This window comes from Coturnix japonica, chromosome 4 (genome assembly GCF_054131305.1).
Source record: "Coturnix japonica strain WE chromosome 4, WE-NBRP24, whole genome shotgun sequence".
Classification (NCBI taxonomy): domain Eukaryota; kingdom Metazoa; phylum Chordata; class Aves; order Galliformes; family Phasianidae; genus Coturnix; species Coturnix japonica.
This window is the reverse complement of record NC_140666.1, coordinates 83,800,175-83,822,076: the sequence shown is the minus strand read 5'-3', so window position 1 is coordinate 83,822,076 and position 21,902 is coordinate 83,800,175. Positions and strand designations below refer to the sequence as shown.

At 39.9% G+C, this 21,902-nt stretch overlaps 1 protein-coding gene across 11 annotated transcripts in view; it reads left to right on the top strand.

Annotated features, from left to right (window-relative positions):
* NSD2 (nuclear receptor binding SET domain protein 2) overlaps positions 1-21,613 on the top strand; it is a 93,459-nt gene extending 71,846 nt beyond the window's left edge. For 10 of the 11 annotated variants that reach the window (XM_085545833.1, XM_015862556.3, XM_015862559.3 and 7 more), the window contains 13 exons: positions 7,812-7,943; positions 8,961-9,084; positions 10,097-10,297; positions 10,982-11,161; positions 12,218-12,374; positions 13,154-13,359; positions 13,811-13,914; positions 14,178-14,447; positions 14,543-14,659; positions 16,010-16,151; positions 16,799-16,905; positions 17,844-18,048; positions 18,721-21,613. In XM_085545833.1, coding sequence (XP_085401959.1) covers positions 7,812-7,943; positions 8,961-9,084; positions 10,097-10,297; positions 10,982-11,161; positions 12,218-12,374; positions 13,154-13,359; positions 13,811-13,914; positions 14,178-14,447; positions 14,543-14,659; positions 16,010-16,151; positions 16,799-16,905; positions 17,844-18,048; positions 18,721-18,989 — 2,214 coding nt within the window. In that variant the 3' untranslated portion in view covers positions 18,990-21,613. The remainder of the gene's footprint in view (positions 1-7,811; positions 7,944-8,960; positions 9,085-10,096; positions 10,298-10,981; positions 11,162-12,217; positions 12,375-13,153; positions 13,360-13,810; positions 13,915-14,177; positions 14,448-14,542; positions 14,660-16,009; positions 16,152-16,798; positions 16,906-17,843; positions 18,049-18,720) is intronic. The other variant, XM_015862560.3, reaches the window with a different exon arrangement.
* The last annotated feature ends 289 nt before the right edge of the window (positions 21,614-21,902 follow it).

Sequence of the window (21,902 nt, the reverse complement as noted above, 5' to 3'; positions counted from 1 at the left end):
ATCCTTACCTGAAACGTCTAACTACTGCTAATAATAAAAATGAAACTTGTCCCAGGCCGTCTTTTTGCTATGATAGTACTGTGTACACTTGTGGCACCGCATACTTAAGAATTTATCTAGTCTAGCAGTATGGGCCAAAATACCATTCTTCAGTTCAGGAATTCTTATACTGAAATAAAGGAAATGTTAACTGTAACTCAATTGGCTCTGTCAGTTTTTCTGTCTGCGTGTGGGTGCACAATAGATTGTCTTTCAAATACAGTCTGATTTATCTGCATGTTGTTAATATACTTCTATATATTTTGTGCTTAGATTTAAAGGAAAAAATCAACTACACAACTAGTCGTTAAGACTTTTGTTAAGAAGAAAAGGCAGTTGGTAAATCTCTGTGGAAGGACTAACAAATTTCCTTATCAGAAGATCCATACTCCAGTCTTCCAATAGGAAGCTCTTAGCCGGACTAGTCCACTTCCTCCTGGCTGATTGTGGTATGGACATCACTGACACTGAAGTCGCTGAGCTTGTAGCAGTGTCCTTAGTTTTAAGAACAGTGGAGCTTAATAGCCAACAGTGTTCAGAATTCATGGAAACATGATCTAAAATGCTTACAAGAAGATGCAAAATAGCTGCTAGAGATAGTGGGTGACCTAAAAGCAGTGGGTTACTTTATTTTTGTGGATTCTGATGAACCTGCAGCAGAGGTGACTTGCTTCTGCCATGCTCTTTTCATTTTCTATACCCCTAGCTTTAAAGGTAGTCTACATTGTGGATTTTGTTTCCATTTTATGTTCTACAGCTGGGATGATAAAACAAAAGATTTTTGAGTCAAACGAAGGGCGGCCAGAGGGTTAACTTTCCTGTCTGAAAGTATTTGCCCTTTAGTTGATTTTCTAACTGATTAAGCACAACGTGACAGAAGAGCAACCTGATCTTAGTATGACTGAGACCACAGCTTGTATTCTTAATGTGTGCTGTTTAACAAGAACATTTGAGTAATACAAGAACTGCTTTCGTAAGACCGAATGTGTTGATAAAGTAAAGTAGGTGCTCTGAGGAAGAGGATGTGCATTTGAATGAAAATTGCACTTTGGTAGCTAGAAAAATCTGAGGGGGTTTGCAACTGGTGGAGCGATGACTTATTGGAGCCCATTCCTGTGTGTGTACCATGGATGCTTAAATGCTAGCAACTTTCTCACTTCAATTTCCAATTTCATTTTGAATCTTCATATGCTGGGCAGGGGAAGAGTGTGTGAATTGGCTCCAGGAAATGTGAATTCCTGGTGAAGCCAATAAGCACTGAAGTGTACTTGAAGCTTTTACACTTTGCAATTGCTAATGTAGAGTGGATAGTATTTTGAAGGCCTTACGTTTCATGGGGTGTGTGCTTTTGCCTCAGCAAATATTGATGTTCTCATCCTTTAAAGACAGGGAAGGAAAAAAGTCACCACCTACACTCTTTTCCCCTCCCCTAAGATAACACGAGCCAGCAAAATGGTTTTTAGGTATCAGCTTTTAAAAACGGAGACTTAATCCTAAAGTTAAAACAAGAAGCACACTTAATGGCCACATCAACAGCTGGTTGAGAGTCAGCCGTGAAGGTCAGAACAGTTAAATTTATGTTCATCCTCTGGCAACTTTTTTTTCCCCTTTGAATTCTTAGGCTGCAGAGTGGATGAGTGCAGACATTTGTTTTCAGGTCTGGGATTTCTGAACATCTTTTTTCCTTGAAATTAGGATGGAGTAGTTTTGCTGGCACTGATGTTTGCTGTTTGATTTGGGAGCTGTCAGGAAGGATGTGGAAAATTGTTAATGTAGTAGAAAGTTTTGAATGGGAAAGAAAGAATGGGTGGGTGGAGTAAATATCCACAAAGCATTTCACTTCATTCTCACTCAGTTCTTTGAAACTCAGGATCATTTGACTTCTTAAATTCCACGTCATCCTTTCTTGTATTATACTCTCAGTTGGCATCCAGTCATCCAATATGTGTCAATACCATATTATATATGTGTGTGTATGTGTTTGTGTGCATTTCAACCATCCAGATGTGGAACTAGGAACTAACGGTGCCACTTGCAGAGTTCATCCACATCATTCTGGCAATCTGCGAGCTGAGCGTACATGCCAACCTCCATGTCATTTAACAAAAGCAGAGTACAGAGGGAATAAGGAATTGGCTCACATTTCCGCTGAAATTTGTGGCTGAATCTCGAATCGGGAATCTGGTTGCAAAGAATGCTTTAAAAGTTGTTGTGGAGTTGAGCTTAACGTTTAGATGTACTGAATGATGTAAGAGTGAAAGATGTCTCCGTACGTTCGTGCTTTATCCTTTCACTGCTGAATGCTTTGGTTGATGGTGCAGTGAGTTGAAACTCTCAGTGGTGTAATGGAGGGAAGCATTACAAGAAAAACATTTTAAAAGTGATTTTCACATTATGCTTCTGTTGAGTCCTTTTCCTGCCCTCTTCTCACGTATCTTTCTAGACGGCTTCAATTAAAAAGACAAAATTAAGAATATAAACATACAAAATCATGTTGTATACATTGCTGACTCAATTTTCTTCCTTTCCGTACTCCTAATGTAGTATTTTAAATGTAAATACACACACATTTCTCCCCCCTTACTTAGCCTGCCCAACAGCCTCCATCAAAAATGAATTGTTACTTACTCAGCATAACATCGAGAAGGAAAGTACGTTGTTCTACAGTCTGTCCCCACATCTCTGTACACAATGAATATCACTTTTGCGCAACCTTTTAGGTGCAGTAATTAAGCAGTAGAAAACCTTATATTTAGCAATTAAACAATCACCCACTGTATTGGTTGCGGGTGTAATCTGCCTTTATACATCCAGTATTGCGGTATGCAAAGCATCTTCATTCAGTGAAGAATTAATGCTGGAGATGGCTTTTATAACCATTCTTCCAGTCTTTCTAAAAGTAGGTCAATGTTTGTCTGAAAGAATCCATTAAATGCTTCTTTTGATTATTGTGAATAGGGAGTTTTAACATATGCAAAAGGTTTGATTCCAAAGAAAATTACAACAACGTTGGAGATGTGAAGTCTTGATGCCCTGATTGTTGTGCCGTCATAGATCTGAATAACTGTTACGCAAATGTTGAAGTACATGAGATGTATGATCAGTGTACATTGAGATCAGTAGACCCAATTCTTAATATTGTGATCTGCTGCCAGCATTTGTGTCTTTCAGTTGCTAAAACGTGGCAAGAATACCATACTAAAATCAAAGAATGTACTGAGATGCCAAAGATTCTATCCCAGTTTGACTCAGTAATGAATATTTTCCCAGTAACGGAGCTGTAAAGAGCATGTTTAAACAGCAAAAAGTTGTTTAAACAAAAAGCAGTCACGTGTCCTTCCATGTTCTCTTTGAGTCTCACATGTGTGAGCAGTGGATAATGTACTTCCAGAAGGAAAGACAGCTGTGGGAATCTGATGGGAATAGGAAGTAAAGCTCCTGATGATTTCAATTAGTCCTGGTTTTCAAGTCAGACTTTTCCCTTTCTCTCCCATCTCTCCTGTGTGCTCGCAGATGCACAGTTTTCAGTAAAAAGACCTGGATTTGAGTTCTCAGATATCAGCTATGGTTGCTCTGTGTTCAACCAGCGCAGTGTTAAAGCCTCTAACAGCGACTATCCTGAAACGGAGTTGTTTTGTAGTTGAAATGAGAGGAGAGCCCGTGTGATGTGCAGAACGTGAAGTGTGCTGGTGTTTGTGAGGATGCTGGTTCCGTGCTGCGACTTTGTTAATTGCTAATGGAAAGCGCCCGTGATTATAGGGCTGGGAGTGATCTCATGGCTGCAACTTGTCAGCCGCGCAGCTGAAGGGAGCAGCTTTGCCTTTCTTCCCCTAAATCTACACTTTCTTACAAGTTTTATTTTGCCTTTATGAAAAATAAGGTGTTACTCAACATGTGCAACAGAATAACATGGCAAACCGGCAACTGCTGTGAATTACTAATTAATAGATTTTGCCACTAATGTAAGCGAGGCTTCCTTTGAACCTTTGCCTAAATATCACAAGAGATAATTACGTGCAATTTACTTTTCTAGGGAGATTATGTTACAAAAACAAGAGAAGGGCGAGTTCTGGCATGATCACAAGGAAGATTTACGTATGAAAAAAGGAAAAAGACCACAAAAACTTGCATTGGTTTTGGCTGAACGCATATCCGTCGCATCTGTCGCGATGTGACGTATTAGCTGTGTTAACAAACCCCACGAGTGTTAATGTTTAATTTTAGAGGTGGCACTGTTTGACTGTAGAAAGCCATTTCCAGCAGTCTTATAAATCCGCTTCAGCGAGCGTTTTTAATCGGAAGGTATTTTTATTGTGGAACTGTTCCCTGGTGGCTGGCAGCCCTGGCTGTGCTGTCGCAGCATGCTCAGGCTGCAGGCAGTCTCCCCGGCCTTTTCCTGTTCTACGTGCCGTTTTGTTGTAGGTCTTCCAAGAAATGTTTTCGACAGACTGTCCCAGCCTCTCACAGGCCTCCAGGGGACAGGCACACGTTTGGTTTCGTTATATCTCCATCAGCTTTTCCTGGGTAGCCTCGGGGGCTGAGCTCCCTGATTCTGGCTCTCATCACAGGGAGCAGACCCAAAGGATGAGTGTACAGAATAGGGTTATTTGCTGAGGGAGGTGACCAGCAGAAAATGAGATTAAGAGCATGAGTTTAAACTCAGAATTCTGCTCCAGAAAGGCCTTCCTCTCTTACAAGTATAAAAGGGAATCTGCTCACCACACCCTTCATTTGCTCCCTAAAATTAGCTAGCATGAAAACTCACATGTTGATGGTAGTAGCTCTGAGTGTTGGATGGGATGCACCTGTGAGATTGTAGCACCCTGCACAAAGCAATTTAAGTCCAATGCTTAGAGATGTAGTGAGCCTTTAATGTTGCAGCAGTGTGTCCCTGCTTGGCTGCATGGTGCAGTGTTGGTGCTGAGTGGAGGTCTGACCCGTGATGTGCTGAAGGCTCCTGGTGATTGTAAAGCAGAGGTCATATTTTTCCTGCAAGATACTCTCAGCCTGGTGGCCTTGTAGCTGATTGACTGCAGATATTTTGTTCACGTGATGCGTATTCATGCTTGAAATCCTTCATGAATTTCTAGGCTGCTGTGAATTGCCAAGTTTTGTCTTGAAATTTGGCAAGAATTTGGGTTTCGTAGCTGTGATGGTAGCACTTGATTCTTGCCAGCACTCCTTTGGCTCAGTAACCACTGAAGGGCTGTTGCATTAACTCCAAGTAGGGCAGTAAAATTCCAAGTCTGTAAGGAAATGGTTTTCAGTGGTTCATGTACGACTGTGAGTTTTTAGCCCATGTTTAAGAGGTTTATGAAAGGCTTCAGTAGTCCATAGACTTCCATATAGAGGTCTGCATCCTTCATTTGAATAATTACTATTATATAAACTAAGGACACACCAGGAAACTTGTTTTAAAGCAAGCTTTATTCTCCTGTGACTTGGCATATGTCTCCTAAGGTTTGTTCTGTTTCTGTGCCCTGCCTTCAGAGAAGGGAGCCGGGGCAGCAGGGTGCTCTTCTCCAGGGGGCAAATGGTGGGAAAACAATTCTCTAAACCCTTCAGATCTGTGTACAGAAGTTTTAACTTAGGATTTAAGGAGAAGTTTTTCATGCAGGGGAAATACAGGACACCAGTAGCATTAGATCAGTGCACATGACTAATTTTGGCTAGTCCTAACAGGAACGTAATAATGTACTTAGAAAAGGTGAGAGCAGTGCACTGCGTATACTAAGCAGTGTTTCTATGGGAAGAGCTTAAACAGAAATAGTGTTGTGTAAGTTTACTTAAACCTAAGGGAAAACACTTATGGTTTTCTGCTGAACTCCAGTACTACCTTTCTTAATCCACCATTTCCCAGCAAAACCTGCCTACTCCAGGCCATGCACACAGCATGCATCTGCAGTTTGCTGTTTTCCATCTCCTTACAGAGATCAGATATTTCCTGGTCTCTGAACAAAGCAATGGCTTTACATTCAGGTTCTTTTAACCAACCCAAGGATATAAAACCACTCGCTTGTAAAACCATTGGGCAGAATCCAGTTGTAGAAGTATTCGTAGACGAAATGTAGGTAGGAATCACTTCAATAGCTTGCATTTGCACAGAGAAAATGGTTTTGCAATGTGAGTCTTGAAAGTAATCTGGAAAAAAAAGAAGTCAGATGTAACTTAAGAAATAATTTTAGACAGTCAAGGAGAGCAGACATTAAGTGGAGGAATACAGGTTGGCTGGCAGCAACTGTGAGAAGCAATCAGTCAAAGCCATCGTTTCACAGGGATGTTATAAAGAGTAATACTGGCCCTGATGTCTTTGTGTTTTTATCTCTGATTTCTAAATATATCACTGGATATGGGCTGATAGTGAGTGTGCATGTAGCTGTCTGAATTACTCACCGAGCCGGACCATTTTTAATCAAATGTATATTAGTATGGATTCATACAAGATTATATGTATGAAAACAGAAAGCAAATTCTGCATGTAGAGTGGGGATGTTTGTGTCCTGGCAAACAGCTCTTGGCAAAATGATCTCTTGAGCACTGGGTTTCAATGCTGTATTGAAAAGGTTTGGGCAGGTCCTTAGGCGGTGGAACAGAGGCAGCGCAGAGAAGTCAGAGGCTCATTGGCTTTGAATGTTGTACTTGGAGACTTGGGGAACACTGTCTCCAGTCAGAGAAAACTCAACCAAAATTCTCCTGAGGCTGGGGAAAAAAAAATGTAGTGAGAAATTTAGACTGTGTTCTGGCTTACCAGAAAGGACTGAAATGAGTTTAATTGCAATGTACTTCCACAGCAGAAAAAAATCCAAAGGGCTTTTGATGTAAGTGAAATACCTGAAGAAAGCATCATCAGCTGTGGGTAACAGTTAGACAGCCTTTGAAAGAACCTGAGGCATTATTTGTGATGATGTGTGTAAATAACCATTAGAACAAGTATCAAGAGAAGCGACAGGTTTGTTTTGCAGTTGCGAATCGTGATGCTCTCCTAGAGAATGTCTGTAGCCATAACAATTAGAAGAATTCAGACAGTTCAGACTGCGGGCAGCAATAGGAAGTTCTGCATTAGGACACGTGGCTCATGTGTGCATCCCATCCCTGAATTCTGTTGGACTGAAAACAGCGCGGTGTTTTCTCATTAAATGTTAGGATTTTTATCCTCGAAGTAAATCATGAAAATGTTTTTTAGAAGTCTTCTAACTTTAACGCTTTTGGTGAGACTTTTAATGTAAGATCTATGCATGACAAGGTCATCTTTCGGAGTGTTTTGAATTCATTGTTAACTGTGACATTCCTTACACATAGTTTTTCTCTCTTCTGTATAACGTTGCTACTCTCTTGAAGAATATTGGAGCCAGAGACTCTGGGGTGAAGATTGAAGTTTTACGGAGTTTCCTTTTAAACACATTGTTAATACCATGTAAAGCATGTATTCAAGCTTTAATGGTGGGTTCTTATGATGTCCCTGTGTTATTGGCTTGGCACTGGCTAAGTGGGTTATAGGACTGAGTACAAATAAAATGCCATATCACAAAGTCCCGGTGTTTTGTTTTGGCAGTCGTTGAGTTTGTGAAAATAGCTGTTATATTGATGAGACTTCCACAGGTGTGTACCCTGAATTTAATCAAACTTCCTTTTTAAAGGTGGGGAAACAAAACCAAAAGAACTTACCTCAATCTGTTAGCCTGAATTGCCGTCTGTTTGCTTCCTTCAGTTGACGTTCTGAACAGAACTCACGTACGTGGCTGCTTTCTCTAACGTGTGTGTTTAATCTTCAGATCTTCGATGGTCCAGGAGATGAGCGCTCAGAGTCTCCCTATGAAAGTGCTGATGAAACTCAGACCGAAGTGTCTATATCATCCAAAAAATCTGAGCGAGGAACGGGAACCAAAAAAGAATATGTGTGTCAGGTGAGAGCCAGCAGCTGGGCAGGGAGCTGCGTTTTGTGAGCTATCCCAGAAAAGGTATCTTTATATTGGGAAATGACAATATTAGAGCGAAAACGGGTTTATGGTGCCTGTCGCATGGAGGAGACGTTAGTGAACAGGTCCCTGTATCAGTAAATGGAATCCTTCCTATTTATTTTTTATTCTTGATCTAAAATATGTGACTTAGCTTTTCTGACATAGCTTCCAGATCAGTAAAATAAATGTGTTTTGTACCTTAAGGACAGCACGTGAAGTTTGCCAGGTCACTGAGTTAAATGACAGAGAACTGCTTGCTTGTCTGCTAATACAGAGAAGGAACATGATTGTTCCTGACATGGTTGTGCGCACAGCAGAGGTGGCTGCACTGCACTTACAGCACGCACACTGCCAGCAGAACACTTCTGGAACTATGCTTACAGAGTCCTTGGCTTATGGAAGGGTAATACGATAGCTCTGGGCAGATTAAAGTTCTTTCCAGCAGACTGGAAAAGCAGTTATATTTCCATTTCTTCCTGTGCATAATGTTGATGAGGTTATATCTGTCTTTAAATGTCGTCAAATTGCTTTTATTCTGCCAGCACTGTTGTTAAGTTCATCTTTACTTTTCGTCGCTGCTAACAGCCTGGATATAGAAGTGTCATTGTATCTCCTCGGTTAATTTCCTTTTGCCAAAGAAAAGGAAAGTAAGGTTTCTTATAAAATCTTCTCAGATTTCTCAGTTTGCTCAGGGAAGAAATTCCTGATGTTGTTTTCTTTTTTTCTGGGCATATTCTCATGTACCATGTTTCTGTCAGTGGTATTTCTCAGTTTAATGACTGGCATTTGTTGCAACAGGAAGCAAGGGCACGTGAAGATACAGTGTTGCCTTTCACTTGTTAAGTTTGCTTTCGACCATGAGAAAAGAGATTTTGAGGAGCAGTTTATGGAAAGGAATAGTGAATACTATTTGTTCTGCATATGAACTTTTCTTTAACATTCAATGCCTTTGTGTTGTAAAAGCTATGTGAAAAAACAGGTGATCTCCTGCTGTGTGAAGGACTTTGCTATCGAGCTTTTCACGTGAGCTGCCTTGGGCTCTCTGGAAGACCAGCAGGAAAATTCGTTTGTAGTGAATGCACATCAGGCAAGTTTGTCCCTTTCTATTAAACTTTAAAAAGAAAAGGTGTCATTTTCCCATATGTTGTTACAGGAAATCATCCCATGCAGATTGTGTATCTGTGAACAAACTATACTTACCCTTTGGTGCCCGATGGTGTGGGAATTCATGTATTACCATTAGCTGTGCCATGGTTTAGGATGCTCGCTCTGTTTTCAGTGAGAAATCTCTTGCAAATTGGTTGATTTGCTCTGCATTCCACAGCCTTAATAATTGCAGATTGTATCTGTCTGTGTACAATTGCAGAATAGTTTTAAGATCTGCCACAAAACCTAAGAAATCCAGGAAAAAAAGAGCAGCAAGTGAAAATATTTTAAGTCTTTTCTCAGTTCTTTTTATGTCCACATAAATTTTTTGCTTTTCCCATTACGAGACCACCTTACTGCTATTAATTTAATTTGCTTTCAATCCTGCAATAACTGCTTGGAAGCTCTTAAACTCAAAATGTTACATAAAGGTTTGTGTTCTTGCTCATAAGCTCAGTTCAGTGCAGGTGGTGAACCTTGCTGGGGAAAAAAAAAAAGACTGCTTCTAAATAAGGTTCTTCCCACGCAATCCAGAGAGAGGATTGGAGGATATCTGTCTGTAATTGGTGGACTTACAAGCCAATTTTTACTGCAGACAAAGTAGCATCCTGTTTCATTGCTTTAAAAACAAAACTCAGAGTTGATCTGGCAGGCTGAGACTTCGGAATAAGAACACAAAAGCAGATCAGTGAGGCTTGGGGTGTTATATACACACATAAACTGTGGTGGATTTCCATTGTAACTTTATTTTTGTTGAGTTTTATGTATCTGTATCTAAACAAATCAGTATGTAACACGGAAGCGTAAAAGCAGATAAATTGCTGCTTCAATTAATGGCATTAAAAACAACAAAACAAAGCCTCCCCCCCCCAACAAAAACTCCCAGCAGTGTTTTAAATACACAGATCTGAATGAAAAAACAGTTATGTGATTCTTGTTATTTTTGCCTCTAGGTGTGCATACCTGCTTTGTGTGTAAGGAGAGAAAGGCAGACCTGAAGCGCTGTGTCGTCTCCCACTGTGGAAAATTCTACCATGAAGCCTGTGTGAAAAAGTTCCATCTTACCGTGTTTGAGAACAGGGGTTTTCGATGTCCGCTGCACAGCTGCCTCAGTTGTCATGTTAGTAACCCCTCCCATCCACGAATTTCAAAAGGTAGTTTCATTTTTTACGTGTTTATGACTGATAAATTAAGTCTGTTTGTGGTATGTTAAGGTAAGGAATCTGCTCATGTAGTAGTTCCTCACTGCAATTACACGCATGCAGGTACTACTGAGGGATTCAAGTATTGCAGCAAGGCTTGCTGAATGTGAACATACAGTTAGGGGTGAGTTCTTCACTCACAGAGTGCTGGGGCTCTGGCACAGGCTGCCAAGAGAGCTGTGGGTGCCCTATGCCTGGAAGCACTGAAGGCCGGGTTGGATGGGCCCTGGGCAGCCTGAGCTGGTGTGGGCACCCAGCCCACAATGAGGGGTTGGGGCTGGGTGGGCTTTAAGGTCCCTTCCAACCCAAATCTTGCTACGATTCTCTATGATTCTGTGCATATTTTTAGCCTTGGGAAACATTTGTAAACACTGCATGACTGAGAAAAGATTTGTCTGCTCTGTTTATAGCTGAAGCCTTTATATTTAAATGTTGTAGTGCTTTAAGCTCAGTATAATGTTCTCTAAAAACCTTTGTTAACTCAGGGTTGTTGCAAAAATTAAATATGCAAACCTTGAAAACATTGAAATACTTATTGTGTTTATCAGCACTTTCCAGCAGTGATATTATTTGTGAAGATGAAATAATAAACGGGTTTGGTTCAGAAATAAATATGGCAGTGTTCTGCTTTGCTAGGAAAGATGATGCGCTGTGTTCGCTGTCCTGTCGCATACCATGCTGGAGACGTGTGCATTGCTGCAGGATGTGCAGTCATCGCTTCCAACAGCATTGTTTGTACGAATCATTTCACTGCCATGAAAGGAAAAAGTCATCACGCGCATGTCAATGTGAGCTGGTGCTTTGTGTGTTCCAAAGGTAAACTGATGCAAAGCTCTTACGTACGCGCAGCATCAAAACGTTTTACTCTTCAATTTAAATTTTATTTTACTAATCTCTTTACAGAAAGCTATTAGAAACGTGGCGTGCTAAGTTCATCTCCCTTAGGTATTGAAATACCTTCAGGTTGGCTTGTGCTGCTTTTAGTTTTTGAGCGTCCTTTCTTTGCAGATATAATTTATTAAAGAATATGTTCACTCAGACCTTGTCCAGCAACCAGAAACCTGGTTTAATTCTTTACCAGAGATGCATAATGATAAATCAATATCTGTTCTTTCCCCTGTGTTCAACGTACTGAAGCTTTTTGTGTTTCCTTATTGCTAATACATAATATTAAAACATAAATATTTTAAGGGTTGCTTTTACTTTAGAAGCAGAAAGCAAACTGAACCCGCATTACTGTGTGGAGTGCCACTAATTAAGGGCATTTTGCTTTATGCCGAGTAATGAATTTGTTTCGTATTGAGAAGCACAAAATGCATCGTGCTGATTAAACCCCAGCAATGAGAATTTACCTGATTTGTTAACAAATTAACACACAGCTTAGCAGCTTATTAAGCAGCAGCTAACTTTCTAGTGGTAATTCATGGAACAAACAATCTCATCCCTACCTCTTCTCCAGAGGGAGGAGGGAAAAAGAGGAAGAAAAATCTAATTAGGCTTAATTTTTGTTGTTAAAATGTTACATATGGTGAATTACTAATATATATTAAGCTATGTTAAATATATTGTAGTCATTAAAGTAAAACAAACTAATTTTCCTGTGGTGCATTATTCTGGCATTTATATCATTAGCTTGCTTTTTAATTTGTATGTATTTACTAACTGGAGTCTGCCAAGCATTCAAATCAGTTAAGACCATTTGGGTTCTGTGCTCAGCTAGACGATGTGTGTTTGTTGCAAGCTGGCATGTTTTAACTATGTTTTTTCTGGCAGACCTTACCACAAACCTCACTGCTTTGAATCTGGTTGGAATGCAAATCTGTCTTTTTTGTCTTGATGTTTTTCAATCTTTTTTTTTTTTTCTCTTGGAAGGAGGAAGCTTGTTGTGCTGCGAGTCGTGTCCTGCAGCATTTCACCCGGACTGTTTAAACATTGAAATGCCAGATGGGAGCTGGTACTGCAATGACTGCAGGGCGGGGAAGAAACTCCATTTCCAGGATATTATTTGGGTTAAACTGGGAAATTACAGGTCTGATGAAAAATTTGTCTCCTTGTACAGTGATATTGGCATGTTTTAATTAAGGATCACACAGTTGGCTTTTCTGTGCTTTGCTGCACACAGATTTCCCATGTCTCTAAGCTGGGAATCACATCTCTCTTAGTGTTGACTTAACACCCATCCCAATACATGAAGGCTTTGCTGTCACTCTCTGCCACAGCATTACCCATACAAGACTCCTTGCAGACTTCTGTGCTTTTGCCATACTGGCCTTCTGTCCTTTGTTTCAGAGTTCTCTTCAAATAATTGAGTGTGTATAACTTGTAATAGGCTGAATTACTACCGTCCTTGGCTGGGAGTGAAGTCGCTCAGGCTGTTATAGTTTTACACTTAGGCTGAGATTTAAGTGTGATAGATATGGGTGGGGTTTATCCTAGAAAGCATTGTTAGCTATTACACACTCCTTCCTGATCTTTAACAAATACAGAGATTGCAGACTTTGTTAAAGATGTTATTTTTGCTAACCAGATGCAAGGAGATTTATGTGTATCTTGCAAGCAAGCAAAAGTCTCACAGATCTGAGCGTCAGGCTTTCCTTTTCTATCCAGTCTTCTTCCTGTGCCCAGTGAGCTGGAGTGTGGGGAGGAACATAACTCCTTCAGGGTGCTGCGTTTTGTATTTCAGTTTGAGGCACTTTGGTGGGTTTTTTTCATCCCATATTTGGAAATAATAATCAGTTACAGCTGTTCAAGGCAATTTTGTTAAGCTTACTGAAATGTTGTATTTTTCTATTTGTATTTCTGTGCTAGATGGTGGCCTGCAGAAGTTTGCCATCCGAAAAACGTCCCCCCAAATATCCAGAAAATGAAACATGAAATTGGAGAATTTCCTGTGTTTTTCTTTGGTTCTAAGGATTACTTTTGGACGCACCAAGCACGGGTGTTCCCTTATATGGAGGGAGACCGAGGGAGTAGATACCGGGGGATTAAAGGAATTGGGAAAGTCTTCAAAAATGGTACGTAGTTAGAAGCAAAGGAAAAACAACCTTGTTATATACATATTGTATGTTTTCACATGTAGTCCTGTGACTGTTTCTGCGCATTCGTTTTACAGTGATGAATTACAAAACTCTGTTTTAGTATTTAGTGCTTAGCCGTCACTCTTATTAACTTTGAATTAAAGCATTATTTTCATCACTTGTAAATTACTAGCATCTAACTAAAATTCCTTCTGATGACTTTGGCTTTTGGGGAAGCAAAGCTTGAATAGAACTGGGAAGCAGAGTAGAACTGATAAATTTGTCAAGAGTGTTAACACTCTAGAAGCACTGTTTGCAAGAAAATTCATGGTTTTGCTAGTAGGTAGAAATGCTTCCTTAACACGCAGGGCACTAAGCAGGTCGATTAGAAGAGAGTCATTCTCTTTCTAGTGTTTCTGTTGATACAACAGTCCTTTTTTTTTTTAAGCTTTGCAAGAAGCTGAAGCTCGATTTCGAGAAATAAAGCTACAGCGAGAAGCCAAAGAAACCCAAGAAAATGAACGTAAACCTCCACCATACAAGCATATCAAGGTAAAGTGTGAGGAAATGACACTGGATACTCAGAGGTCTACGGGAGTACTGGGGAGGAGAAGCTGAACAGTAGATGGGGAGTAGAGGTTGTAATGTTGTAATGTTGTGTTTCCTGTTCTTCCTTTAGAGTCATGTAATAGGAAATTTCATTACTGTTGGAACATCTAGTATTGCAAAACCAACTTGTTAACAACTGTAATAATTCTTATCATAAATACAAATGTTTTAAAGTGATGTTTGAACTATTTTAATGTATTATTCAGGTGAATAAACCTTGTGGTAAAGTGCAGATATATACTGCTGACATTTCTGAGATTCCCAAGTGCAACTGCAAACCCACAGATGAAAACCCTTGTGGCTTTGATTCTGAGTGCCTCAATCGGATGTTGATGTATGAATGTCATCCACAAGTTTGTCCAGCAGGAGAACGATGCCAAAACCAGTGCTTTACAAAACGTGAATACCCTGAGACAGAGATCATCAAAACAGATGGGAAAGGGTGGGGCTTGGTTGCCAAGAGGGACATTAAAAAGGTATGAATCATTCTTGCCTAGCAAGGAATTACTGACTTGTGATATTGTCTGTGGGTTTGGTATATACTTTACTAGTGATATTTGGTATCTTTCAGGGAGAGTTTGTGAATGAGTATGTTGGTGAGCTCATTGATGAAGAGGAATGTATGGCAAGAATCAAGTATGCACATGAAAATGACATTACTCACTTCTATATGCTTACTATTGATAAGGTAGAGTACTTAAAAATATATGTCTTTAGTTGTAACAGTACTTTAATTTCCTTCTTTTGATCACCCTGGTAGGTCACTCAGCTATCTGTGGCGCTCTGCTGTTTCAAACATTCATAAGTTTCTATTTCTGTGCCTGCTTTCTCCATGAGAATGGAGAAATATATCATGTATCTGTCTCATTGGTTCAAAGTAAGTAACATGATATCATACGTATTAAGATCCATACATTTTGTGCTTTGCTGCTTGAAATCAACTCCAGCAGAACTATTTATCTACCCAGTCTCAAGAGGAAGTGCGAACCTTTGGGAAATAACTGCAGTTGAAAGAATTACTGTTAATGATGCTGTTACTGAAATATCAAGTAAAGAAAATAATTTGTGTGAAGTGGGGGACATAATTTTAAAGCTGCATCCTATATTGGGCATTTGAACTTATATTTTTAATCGTCTACCCCATTCTTTGCTTATAGCAGAAATAAGCTCATAGTTTTCGTAGTAGCTTTCACCTGAATGTGCCATCCTCATTAGTAGCCACCTAGCACTGAGCAAATTGATTCTGGCCAAATTAATTCAGCATCTGCAATTCTCTGTGCAGCTCTCTGAGTGTTTTGTTCCTGAGAGGAAGAAAGTGGGGAAACCAGCAGACCAGGGTGGACTGATTATAAACACGTGCTTTTTTCATTGCTTTAGTCTCCAGACAGCTATTTAGGAGGAAAAAAAAGTATCCCCAAGGAAAGAAGAGTTGGATGCCAGTCCTGCATATTTTTGCAGTCCTAATTGCTTTTCCCCAAGACTGTGTGGCTCTGTATTTCTATCACTACTGGTTTGTGTTAGCCCTGTAACCTAGGAGTTATTGCACAGGCATTATTGCCTAAGAATGATGAAACCATGTTTGTCTTAGTGCTTGAATTTCTCCTCTACTAAACTGTCATACATCATCAGCTTGTTAAATAGGCTGGGGAGAGAAAGCTGGTAAGAAACTGATAATCTCTGCAAGTAATCATTCAGTGATGTGGTGAATGACTTAAAGCATAGTACTTGTAAATGCATAACAGCTTTTTGAAGGCAAAGCAAAAGGTAAATGGACTGAGTCTTGAGTTTTGAGGCTTTTTGGCAGGACCACCGGAGTGCTCACAAGAACACATATCCTGCCACGTGGCTGAGATGGGTTCTGGGACAATGTGAGCTAGATCAACAGTATTGCTTTGGGAGTGTCTCATTTCAGGCCCCGAGGGACACTACAGTTTTCAATACAACATGTAACATCAATTTACTTTGACTTTTCTTGGTACTCAAGCCGTATCTGTTTTGAAAGTAAAAACATTCATTCTGTTGCTGATTTGATCTCCAGGACCGTATTATTGATGCTGGCCCCAAAGGAAACTATTCTCGTTTTATGAATCACAGCTGCCAACCAAATTGTGAAACTCTAAAATGGACAGTAAATGGAGATACTCGTGTTGGCCTGTTTGCTGTGTGTGATATCCCTGCAGGTATTTCAGCTTATGTTGGTTTTATTTTAATTCACTGAACTAAACACTGTGTGTGGTTATATTAAATCATGGGAGCTCATGGTTTAACTGATTCAGTAGAAGTAATTTTGTAGAGGACTCGGTGCATGGAAGAGCTGCTTTTGGTCTTCCTTCAATGTATTGCTTCTTAACAGTGAATCATATAGCTGTTTTTTTATTGCTTACTTCTAAGGTTGCACCAAAGAGCCCTTAGTATCTGTGTGTTTGTTTTGTGTTGTCAGTCAAAAGAGTAGAGCAGTATTTGTTTCAGAGATCTCAAATGGTATTTCTGAATCTTTTCTTCAACTGAAGATAAACTTGAGTGAACCTTAAAAGGATCTTTGAAAATATGTGTATTCTAGTTTGTGTACACACACACACACGTACGTATTTAGCTGTAGATAAAGCTGTATCGCACATATCTACAGCTACATATAGATATATAGGTATGTGGCCTACGAGGTCAGTGGTTGTGATCAGTAAAAAAGGGGAAAAAACTTACTAGAATAGATCAGCCAACAAGTACAAAACCAGAAGAGAGATAATAGAACTTTTATTTGTTGTAATAACTTTGATAGACTTCATTACCTTGTCCTTCGTAATAAAACGGTACATCTTATCTCACTCAGGGACAGAGCTGACCTTCAATTACAACCTTGACTGTCTGGGCAATGAAAAAACAGTCTGCAAATGTGGTGCCCCAAACTGCAGTGGATTTCTTGGGGACAGACCAAAGGCAAGTAATATATCACAAGAATTTGAGTGTCTTGTCCAACTATTAGTCTTGTTTTTTTTTCCCCTTTGAGGTATGTATAGATGAACCAGTTTTATGCTGTGATAAGAGTTACTCATGTCAGGTCCTGAATGGGAAACATGGCTAGGTACTGGCACTAACTGGAATAGCCTTCAGTTGGTTGCAGTCCCCTTGGATGTAGGAGCTGGACACGAGAACAAACTGACCAAAGGGACTCAAGTTCTGCACTGAACTGAACTCAGGGAGAGACTGCAGCACAAAACTGAACGTTATTGAGTAATTCTACCCTGTAAAGCCTGGCTGTAGCCAGTGAAGTTGCTCTCAGCTTGTATTTCCTCTGTCTAAAATCTAGAGCGTGCGCTAAGTTCATTAAAGATCTTTCAATTGAAGTTTAACTAAGTAATAAAAAATGGGAGTTTCAAAAAATAAACATAATGGGAAGTGGAAAAATAGATGTAAAATTGTGTCACAACATTTCCTGTGTGATTATTTAGGTCACGTTAATTTAAAACCTGTCATCCAGACCTGGTGAAGGAGTGCAAGGGAAGGCACAAGTATGTTTCCAAGCGAGAAAAAAAAAATCTCAGCTGTGGATATAAAAACCTTCTTGTTCACACTGCTCAGCATCAGTTGCTTCAGAGCGTGGGCTTACCATCGCCAGAATTTGCATTGCTGCTTTTTCCTAAGGGAGAGGCTTAAGCAGGGTTTCGTATAAGCTTGTGATCAGTTTATGCAGACAGCCATGAAGAAATGAAATATTATGGTTCCATTCAGCAGGACTCTCTGCGTTGGTGGATAGAATAGTATCTCTAATTTTTGCCTGTATTCACTGTACCAGAAATGCCAACAGTTTTGCTTATTTGCGTTAAATTTTTCTTTTGCAAAACTGGCATTTACAGATTTGCAACTTAATCTTTTAGAATTCTTCCACTAATGCCTCAGAAGAAAAAGGCAAAAAGACCAAAAAGAGAACAAGGAGGCGCAGAACGAAAAACGAAGGGAAGAAAGAATCTGAAGATGATTGTTTCCGCTGTGGTGACGGAGGCCAGCTGGTGTTGTGCGACAGGAAATCTTGTACTAAAGCCTATCATCTCTCCTGTCTTGGTTTGGTGAAACGTCCTTTTGGTGAGTCACCTTGCCTTAACTCATTTATTGCACAGAAACCTCACAAGTATCTCTCTGAAAACATTCTTTTTGTATGGTGAGACCTCCAAGATCAACCAGTTCAACCATCCACCTATCACCAATATTTCCCACTGAACCATGTCCCTCAGTGCAACATCTAAATGCTTCTTGAACATCTCTAGGGATGGTGACTCCACCACCACTCACTCCAGTCTTTCTTGTAGGCCCAAATATCTTTCTTTGGCCCAAAACTGGACACAGTACTCAAGGTGTGGACTCACCAGGTCTGAGTACAAGGGGGACAATCACCTTCCTGCTCCTGCTGGCAACATTATTTCTGATACGAGCCAGGATGCCGTTGGCCTCCTTGAATATTCTGCCAGCCTGCAAGTTCCTTAAAATGCTATTGAATAAAACATGAATAATTTCTTCTACTTGTATTCACTGCTGTATTTAAATGAAAGGATGTCAAGTCTGCTACGTAATAATGTCAGATGAGCTTCAGAAGTACGATGTAGCATTTTGATTTTCGAGATTGGCCATAGTGTTTGCTGAAGTTTTGCTGTTTTCTGAAGGACAGTGTGTGTTGTTCAGATGCTAAAAGGCAAAACTTTTAAAGAGAAAGTGACATTTTTTACTCCCTACTAATCTGTTCTTTGTTTTTGGTTACAGGGAAGTGGGAGTGTCCTTGGCACCACTGCGATGTTTGTGGCAAACCTTCTGTTTCGTTCTGCCACTTCTGCCCAAATTCTTTTTGCAAGGAACACCAAGATGGGACAGTACTAAATTCTACATTGAATGGACAGTTATGCTGCTCTGAACACGTTCTCGGGGTGGATTCTGTTGAAACTCAGAAGACTGAGAAACCCCGCAAAAAACTGAACAAGTTGAAGCCTAAGAGAAAGGAGAGGAACAGATGGATGAGAGCCGAATGCAAATAGTCATGGACTGCAGTAACTACTGCCAACACTATCTTGTAGATAAGTTGTGAATATTACCAGGGAAGGACACAATTTTACATATATTCTGTAAAGGTTACGGGGTGGGAGGGATCGGGGGGGGATTTTTTGTTTTGTTTTGTTTTATAAATCCACTGAGCCAACCACAGCAGTCTTCTGCTGCTTCTGCACTGATAACGAACTACATAGTTCAGAAAATTTCAGGACAAACCAAACTTATTACTCAGCATTACAGTTACACTTGAATTGTTGCGAAAGTATAAGGTTCCCTCCAATATTCTTTCAGGTTGGAGGTAGGTTAATATCAAACCAGGTAGGCGTAAACATAGATTTTGAGATAGTATTTGTCAATCAACAGATGTTTAAAATAGTATATCCTTGAAAGAAGATATTAGCTCTTGAGTCCTTTTAAGTGAGAAATGGCTTGCTCTGTGGTCCCAATGAGATTTGCTTGCCTTGTGTGTTTTTGAGCAAGTGCTTGAATGCCATTCACGATCCAGGTGGATATCCCGACAGTAACCACACACAGAACAGTTTGTTTGTGCTCTTAGAAAATAACTCTCCAATGATTCTTAAACCATGTTTTTCAGTATCTTCCCACTAAGATTTATGGTACATGGCAGGAAAGGCACTCCCTGTACCAGAGATGGGAAATCTTACACTGTAAGAGACCTTTTTCTATACTGTTTTTTCCTATATTTTCACCCAGCAAAAATAGAAATGATTTGATCTTGCAGAACTGTGCAGGTCTGGATTTAAAGGTGTCTCGTCTCGCAATCTAGGCCCAGTGCCCTAGGATTTTTTTTGTTGTTGTTTTAATAAGAATAAATAATACCAAGCCTACAAGTTTGAAGAAAAATTGTTTCTTTTCTCAATGCCAAACCATGCAGAGGCAGACATTTCTTTGGAATTCTTGGATTCCAGGCATTGCAACTTTATGGCAATGCAAAAAATGCCCAACAAGGAACAAAAAAGAAAATCACGGATGAGGCGATGGAACAGAAGGTGAAGCTTGACCAGCTGCCCAAGTGCTAAATCTGATTTATCCAAACAACTAATTAAAAGTGAAGGCAATTTTGAGGAAAAAAAGAAGCATATGAGGAACATTTCCAACATGAAGCTTAGCCCAACTCCATTCTCCTTTATACAATTTATGTACAATTGGCTACTTGACTTAGCAGACTGCTCAGAATCGTTCTTGAGTTTCTTTAGGAGCTGTGCTCTTGACCAGCTGATGACCACTGCGTTGCATCAGCAAAGCTGTTTTGATTTCTTTGCTCCCGTGGGGCTCCTACTCTTGCAGTGAGATAAATACCCAAGACTTAGTTTTAATGGAAATAATACTAGAACTAGGAAAAAATGGTAGAGAAAAATGTCTTTACCTGTTTCTTCCCAGTGCGTGTCGTTGGTGTGTGACTGATTAGGCAGTGTTATAATTATGTTTTGACTTGTGCCATGTTATCCAGCCTATGTAAACAGAATGCGTGCCTTCATTGAAGAATTTGTGCATGTTCTAGCTTAGTTTGCCTTTGATAGCGCAGAAAGTCTGTGTAGCCATTTTGAAATTGAAGCCTCGCTATATCATAAAATGTAAGATTCTTTCCAAACATTTTTTTCCTTCAGAATTTGATTACAGATTCAGTTTTTGGAATTGCTGGAATCCCCGCTTGTTCCCAACACGTAAAACTTTGGTGTTATTAGGAGTTATTAACTGAAATGGATCTTAAGTGTAGCCTTGCCCTTGTCCTGAACTCATTGATTTCTATTTTGTAAGCCAACAGATGGTTGTTTGTTTTTTTTTAGTTTTAATCCATTCTATAAACACTGTTGGAAAGTGTTGGTTTTTTTTTTTTTCCCCTCCCAAATAATTCTATAACAATAATTATGGAAAAAACAGCTCAGTTCAAAACGATGGTGGGGGGGGGAAGTGTTACATGTTTGTGTTTTTAAGCTGGTATGCCAAGCCTTGCACTCAAGGAAACAATGAAGATTTCTTAGTTGAGTTGGAGGGAGATTTACCCTCTTCTGTAGATATTTGTTATGCCAGGAGTGAAGCGTAGGCCTGTGCCTCAAGTGGAAACCAAAAAAAAAGGTGTTGTGTACATTTCTATTGCTTCTTCAGGAAAGTGAGATCAGGTAGTAAATTAGAAAGATGATCCTCATTGCTTTGAAACAAAATGAAGGAATTGTATGTCATTGGGACCATTATTTGTTTGAATGCTATACCATGTAAGGAAGACTTTATAAGGATACCTTTAAATAAGTTATTATAAAATCTTACCTTTACATTCCACTGTTTTTATAATTTGTTAAATCTGTAGTTGTTTCATTGTTTTTTCTCTTCGTACATAAACTCTGGTGCCCTGGAACAGTTGTTCCCAATGTCCTAATAGGTAGATTTCCCCCTTCCAGAAGCCACCAGCTCCAATAGTTACCGATTGTCACTGCTGCAGAAACACCATCGGTTCTCAGATCGGTTGTGGAGCCTACAGCCCCCTGCCCTCCTGGTAGGTGGGGCCACAAGCACATTTAGTACAGCAGGATGCAGGTCAGCCACCCCTTTTGTATCTGTCTGTGGGTAAATAAAGACTTCAGTGTTCAAAGAACTTTCTCTGGGCGCTCTTTTCATAACGTCAATTGACACAAACAGATCTTAGCCAGCGGCTGTTTGACTTTCTGCTTCCTTCTACCTCTTCTCTGCTCTTTGCTACTAAGCTGCTTGGCCAATGGAAGCTCACATCAGACAAAAAGACTGTGAACTAGAAGTTGCTCATTCTTTCTGTGGGAAAAGCAGATCTGTATAGATATTTCTGCAGTGTTTTACACTGGGGTTTTGTTTCTTACCGTATGTTTTAATCGAACGCTGTTTGAGCATGGTCTGCAAGTGAAAGAACT